Below are 6,806 nucleotides of genomic sequence, written 5' to 3'. Positions count from 1 at the left end.
TTGGGGTATTATTTTATAAATTATGATAAATGAAATTACTGATGACTTCCTGACAAATAATATGATCGCAGGTACGAGCAGCATTACGGGAAGCCAGAAATCGGAAGCCGGCATTATAGACGAGTCGCACGCAAACGCGACATCGAAGTAGGTTCCCAAAGAAAGATTCTCTCCGTAGTTGGAGAGGAGAATCAAGCCCGCCCAAAACGATTGGCTGTGACGAGTCCTGATGAGCTTGAGGAGACCGACTGCATCCGGCCGGAGTATATGGTGTTCACATGGATCTTGTGCCTGATCGCACTCGCTTCAGCCTTGAAGCTGTATTACCTGGTGAAAACTGCGCTAGCCGCAGCAATCGTTGTGGTGTACGCGGTGCTAATCCTTGTTGTGTGCAAGGACATGTTCACGGAGAGAGAAAGAAACGCGTAAGTCAGATTAATATATGTATAATAAATTTCGAAAACATTTTTTTAATATAATTTTTCAGAATTTTTATGTTGATTTTATAAATATACTTTTTAGAAAATTTCTTAAATTTTTTATACAAATAGAACACTTTTTAGAAATGCTAAGAAAGTCTATATCTTTTTAGAATTTGTCTATATACGAAATATTCTAAGACTTCCAAGAACTTCTCTTTCTATTTCTGAAAAACTTATAAAATTTGAAAAAATATTAATAAAGTGTTTCCTCACTTCTGATGTCATTAATTTGATGAGTTGTTGTCAGGAGCCTTAAAAAATATTATAGACTTATAAGAACTATTTTTTTACTAGGGAAATATTGAAGACAATATATAACTTTTATGTTTCAAATTCTCCTTAGCCTTAAGTATGTAATGAAACATTTGATTTTTTGCAAGAAAATATATAATAGCTCTATTAATAGCAAATTTTTTATGTCGTAAAGCCCTGAAAATATGTGATAAAGCAGAAGTATAAAATTAATTTTTAGTTAATATCAATCGGAATGTGCAACATTCATCCCTCATCTGCTCTTAATCTGTCTTCCAGATCGGCGATATCCCTACCAGCTCAAATGTTGACCTTCCTGACAGTCTTCCTCGTGATGGTGACGTACCATGGCAGATTAGTAGAGGTGACGTCACGCCTGGACTTCTTATGGAAGCAGCAGGCCGAACGAGAATTGAGCGACATGATTGAGTCGCGACATAACAATATGCAGCTTCTGAAGAACATTCTACCAGACCACGTGGCACATCACTTCCTCACGGCGGATCGCGCGCCGGAAGTAAGGCCCAATCTTATTTATTTAACCAGGCAAATACGCTATATTATTACTAATATCTCCTTGTCAATGTAGGAACTCTACTCGCAATCGCGGGACAAGGTCGGCGTGATGTTCGCCAGTGTACCAAACTTCACGGAATTTTATTCAGAAGACGTAAACAAGGGAATGGAGTGCATTCGTCTCCTTAATGAGATCATCGGTACAGCGATTGTTATTAAATTAGCTGTTTATGATATTAACAATAAGATCAATATACAGGGGATAGACAAAATAATACTTAGCAAATACACTATTTACTTTACTACTTGTTTCATTAATAAGAGAGATCTATAATTTGTTTTTAATACACAATTTAGTCTTGTTGGAATAATCATTCAATGTTTGAATAGTTTATACCGATCAAACAATTTGGAACATCTTTCAATTGCTTAATAAGTGATGTATAAATGCTATATAAATGATATTGGAGGAGGGAATTTTTTTTTCTCACTTTATTTTCTAAAATTACCTTCTGTTCTCCAAAACTTCAATTCGGTCTTTCTTGGTCAATGCAATTTAAATATCATTTGTAATTTTGAAGAGCAGAGTGAAATTACCTCCTTCAATATCTTTGAAGCAATTAGATGTTCTTTTAGAAAAAAAAACGGTACAACATTGCGTTGTAACAGTTGATACATTATTTAAGTACGCCTAACTCTATTCTAACAAGACTGATTTCTATATGAAAGACAAATGGTATACGCGCCGTACCTTCTTTTTAGTAAAACAAAGTAGTATATTTCTAAGGTATTCATATTATTTTATCTGTCCCTTGTATATACTCTTCGCATATGTTCTTTATATTTTCATAATATTGATGTTTTGACATGTAATTTACTTACAAGCTGATTTCGATGAGTTACTGGACGAGACACCTTTTCACTGCATCGAGAAGATAAAAACGGTCGGAGCCACCTATATGGCCGCGTCGGGTCTGAATCCAAGCCAAATCGTAATAATAATATAAAATATAATACAACGCAATATATAATATGCACTTTAATGAGATATACGAGGTTGTTATAAAATCACCGAATTTCTTTTTGCTAAAAATTCCTTTTTTATCTTTAGTACTTTTTTAGTACTTATTGCATTTTCTTATTTTTAACATGAGAAAATACGATATTAAAAATTCTGAAAAAATTCTTAGAGTTCTATGAGAAGAAAATAAACAATTTTTGTCTCTTGCAGCTTTTTTGTAAAGTTGATAGTATTTGAGTAAAAAATTATTGAAGACCAAATTTCGACAATTTTTAGTAATTAACATTTTGTTAACTATTACGAACATTGCAAAATGGTAGAGGACTTTTCGACTCAATTTAGTCCGCTCTACCTGCCCATAAAATATTTGGCGATTATTTTGGGACACTGTATATATTAAAGTTCCTGTTTATTGACTACACCATCTTGAATCGTGATGTCAGAAAATTTTTACAAACTGTATAAAAATATATTTTTTAAGTAACACATTTGCAATAGAATAACTTCATAAAGTATACTAAAAATTCCTCTTGTGTTCCGATAATCAATAAAATAATCATACATTTGAAACCGAATTATGTTTAATCAGAAAAAGAATCAAGTAATATGTACTCTATCAAGTGGAAATATTGTTCTCTTGAAAAATATTACTGTTTTAATATATATTTTTAATATATTTTTTGTTATCTACGAATTTTTATTATCTACGTGTTTACATCTGACATCATGAATCTGTGATGAGTGATTAGGACCCTCATAAGACTTAATGCGCATAAAATAATATACAAAAATAAAATTCGAATGGCAGGATAATAACGGCGACGACATGGAGCACTTGTGTAGACTGGTGGATTACGCGGTGGCCATGCGCCATCGTCTCGAAGATGTGAACGTTCACTCGTTCAACAACTTCGATCTGCGAGTAGGTATCAGCTGCGGGCCTCTCGTAGGTGGCGTGATTGGGGCACGAAAGCCAGTCTTCGATATATGGGGCAACACCGTAAATGAAGCTTCCAGGATGGATTCCACCGGTGTGATGGGCAAGATACAAGTTCCGCACGACATTGCTAGGGTAATAATAATAATAGCTATAATAGTGATTTTTAAAAAAGCTATCTTATGTTTTTATATATATACAAATGGTTCCTTTGTGGAAAAATACTATTAAATTAATGAAAAATCCATTAAAATGAATAGTACACAATATTCGATTCGAATAGTTTTTCAGTTATTTCTAATCAGTTTTTTTTCTTAATTTTTTGCACGTCATTTGGAAGCTACAGGAGACGATACTTTACTAAAATTGTCATGCAATCTATGTTTATGCATTTCTTTTTCAACTTCACATTTTTATCTTCTAAAATAATGAGAGAAAATTTATCTTATCGCGCTAATTTCATCATATGTGAATAGTTTCTAGAATCGAGGGGTTATCAGACGCAGAAACGCGGGCTAATCGAGGTGAAAGGGAAGGGCACGATGGAGACGTATTTTGTATTGGGCAAAGCCACTCTACAACAGGAGGGCACTCCCAGACACAGGAGCACCTGCCGCAGCCTCGCTGCAGTGGTCTACGGCGTGGTCCAGGCGCGTCGCAAGCAAATCAGAAAGCAGGCAATGCGAAGAACGTAGATCGAGAATCTTCAAGAATAAGTCTCCGTGTATTACTTTGCCGACGCTGCCAGATTGGTGCGGAAAGTCTCAACAATTGGGGAAAGTTGCGCGCATTTACATTTCTGATCATCAAGGTAGTCTATGAAGCACATGCATTTCATCTAGAAAGAATTATATTTCAATTCTCTTTTAAAAAATAAAACATACAATATATACTAATAGTAAAATAACATATCGATATTGATGGAAAAAGCGATGAACCTTTACACCAATCTGACGGATAAGCGCGACAAGTATTTGAGCAGACATTCAGGTCTTGGAAAGTTCTGTCCAATTTCATTTCCGTGTCATCTTGCCACAAAATATTGAATGTATATAGCACTTATAATAAATAATCGATCTTATACAAACACGAGTTGCGCCCTTTTTTAAATGGAACTTTAATCACAACTTTTCGCTTTTTACAGCAAAATGATTCTAACACTCGGCTACTTCGAAATGATAAAAAGAATTAATAACACCACTGTGAATATAACGAAGAAGCTGACGATTGTTAATTATATCACAGAACAGCATCATAATATGCTCACTGTAAAAGGCATTATTATTACACTAATATAATTATTAATTATAGTCGGTGACAGGTGGAAATGCACAACGTCTCTGGCTCTGTGTAACCTCGTATATTACACATTATTACGGTAAACACAATATTTATAATCGTAATAATAATCCATGATAATAATGGCAATAATGATAATCATAATAAGGCTAGCTACAGGATGGCCACCGCCGCGCGATTCCGACGGGCCACCGCATCTTCTCGCACCGATTCGATCGGCCGGTTCTGTACACGACTTTTACAACATACTCGAATAATTAATCTAATTTTACATATTAATCATTAGACAATTCATTACAATTATGAACCTAGTCAGAAGAACGTCACGACACGTAGGAAGGACCGCGCGCCTCCCTTTCCCTCAGATCAACGCATCTGCTTCGCTGAATCGTTAACTGATTATCATCAGCAAAATTTCGCATTCTCTGAAGAATTTCAAAGATAAAAAATGTCAATTACATGTCATTTGCCAATTTGAAAAATTTAGACAGATAATTGGACATTGTTATAAAAAGACAAGGTCTTGTCTACTTGATTAATTCAGGATTTTCTTTTTTCGCAATAAATTTATATTTAATAATGAGAGAATTGATCTCTTAAATTTTCTCCAATGATCAATTTTCTATCTTAAATTATATCCCTTCTAATTTACATTGTGGAGAATTCGTAACATGTTAAAAACAATGACAGTTTATCGCGATTATAACTCTTTTTTTTTTTGAGCCAATAAATATTATTTCCTTGTCGAGGATGCTCGGAAAATTTTGCTCGAGTCGAGTGCCTTCTCCGAGGGACGAAGGGGAGACTTGTCTCATTTAAGATACAAAGGCACTGTACACATAATGAACATACAATTAGAAGAGCGCTAAAAAGGCGGTCCGGATGATGCTTCCTTTCCCCTCTTTTATCTCTCTCTCTCTCTCTCTCTCTCTCTCTCTCTCGTCTCCTTCTTTCGACAGGTAAAACGTACCCCGTTTAAAAATATCGCTTCGCTCTACAATATCTTTCTGTCGCTTTAAAATACGGCCATAATCGTGGCGTTTAAAATAGGGGAGAGCGGTTTCCTTCGTTTTCTAGCTGCATTGGTCGAGACTAACTTCTTCGTTCCTCCTTGTCTAGATTAGTCTAGCTTTTATTTAAGGAAAAATAGATGACTATGATCGGATTGGATGCGCGGTAACTATTTATTATTATTATTATATTATTATTATGATTACACGAGGGAGTGAACTCTTGTAATGGGGAAGATTGTGGAAAACAGAGGAGAGTGGATGGGGGCGCGAAAACGATTGGTCAATGCGATCAGAAGTCAAGAAAACGCTCCTGGCTAGGTGGGATCTCTCACGTTTATCACAATTTGGCAGTGAACGTTTTCACGTTGTTGTTGTCGTTAAGAAATACATAGCTTACAGCGACATAGTGTTCAGCCGTGTCTTTCAAAAGCTATATACATATATATACGATTGCTAGCTACAACGGCTTGCTATATATATATATATGTATAATATAAACGCTATACGGCTCTTTTATACAGATTTATATCCGTATACAGATTTATCGTGTATACGGCTGGATTGATGAGAAAAATATTACCTCGCTATATTATTTCACGGACCAAAAATAAATTCTCGTCTGGTCTGCTCGGTCTCTTTCGTAGGGTGTATAACTTAAGTTAAAAGTAGTAGTAGTAGTAGTAGTAGTAGTAATAGTAGTAGTAGTAGTAGTAGTAGTAGTAGCAGTAATAATAATAGTAATAGTAGTGTTTATAGCGAAAATATGCCCTTATACACTCTTTCTCCCTTTTGCCCCTCCCTCCCCCGACCAATTTAATCCCTCACGGACGAGATTATTCAAAAGGAATGCCCGATCAGTTCCTTTTGATCTATAAATCGCAAATGTGTGCTTCGTCTCCGAAATGGTGGTCCGTGGAGGATTAATGATCGTCTTTATGGTGTGCGCGTTTATCGAGACGCTAGAACTCGTTTGCACGCGTCTGAATACCTTCCTTCGAAAATTCCCCATTCATTTCTACAAGAAGAGATAAACCTCGCACGCGGGCGGAAGTTTTAGAGTCTGAGCGGAGCTCTTTTTCCAAGGATTTCACGATTAAAAGGCTCTCATTTTCGAACTGGAAGGATCAGAATCGAGTCACATGTTTTTTCGCGTTACATATATGATTCATTGTGTTAATTTACGAAAATATCGAACAAACGCGCACGATTCGCGATCGTCGCACAAACGATCGATCTCGCTCCTCTAATTATGAAGAAGCTCACGTGAGCTTTCTACTTATGAATTT

General features: G+C 35.7%; 2 protein-coding genes across 4 annotated transcripts in view; one reads left to right on the top strand and one right to left on the bottom strand.

Moving 5' to 3' along the window:
* Window positions 1-5,044, top strand: part of LOC108749808 (adenylate cyclase type 8-like) — an 18,014-nt gene extending 12,970 nt beyond the window's left edge. Inside the window, exons 14-19 of one of the 3 annotated variants that reach the window (XM_018488784.1) lie at window positions 72-425; window positions 1,014-1,251; window positions 1,324-1,450; window positions 2,136-2,242; window positions 3,080-3,343; window positions 3,685-5,044. In XM_018488784.1, coding sequence (XP_018344286.1) covers window positions 72-425; window positions 1,014-1,251; window positions 1,324-1,450; window positions 2,136-2,242; window positions 3,080-3,343; window positions 3,685-3,903 — 1,309 coding nt within the window. In that variant the 3' untranslated portion in view covers window positions 3,904-5,044. The remainder of the gene's footprint in view (window positions 1-71; window positions 426-1,013; window positions 1,252-1,323; window positions 1,451-2,135; window positions 2,243-3,079; window positions 3,344-3,684) is intronic. The other 2 variants (XM_018488785.1, XM_018488783.1) reach the window with 2 other exon arrangements.
* Window positions 1-6,806, bottom strand: part of LOC108749806 (histone demethylase UTY) — a 110,332-nt gene that overhangs the window by 8,376 nt on the left and 95,150 nt on the right. The window lies entirely within an intron of this gene.

Source organism: Trachymyrmex septentrionalis, unplaced genomic scaffold (genome assembly GCF_001594115.1).
Source record: "Trachymyrmex septentrionalis isolate Tsep2-gDNA-1 unplaced genomic scaffold, Tsep1.0 scaffold318, whole genome shotgun sequence".
In the NCBI taxonomy this organism is placed as follows: domain Eukaryota; kingdom Metazoa; phylum Arthropoda; class Insecta; order Hymenoptera; family Formicidae; genus Trachymyrmex; species Trachymyrmex septentrionalis.
Note: the sequence above shows the minus strand (reverse complement) of the source record. Positions and strands in the feature narration are given on the sequence as shown.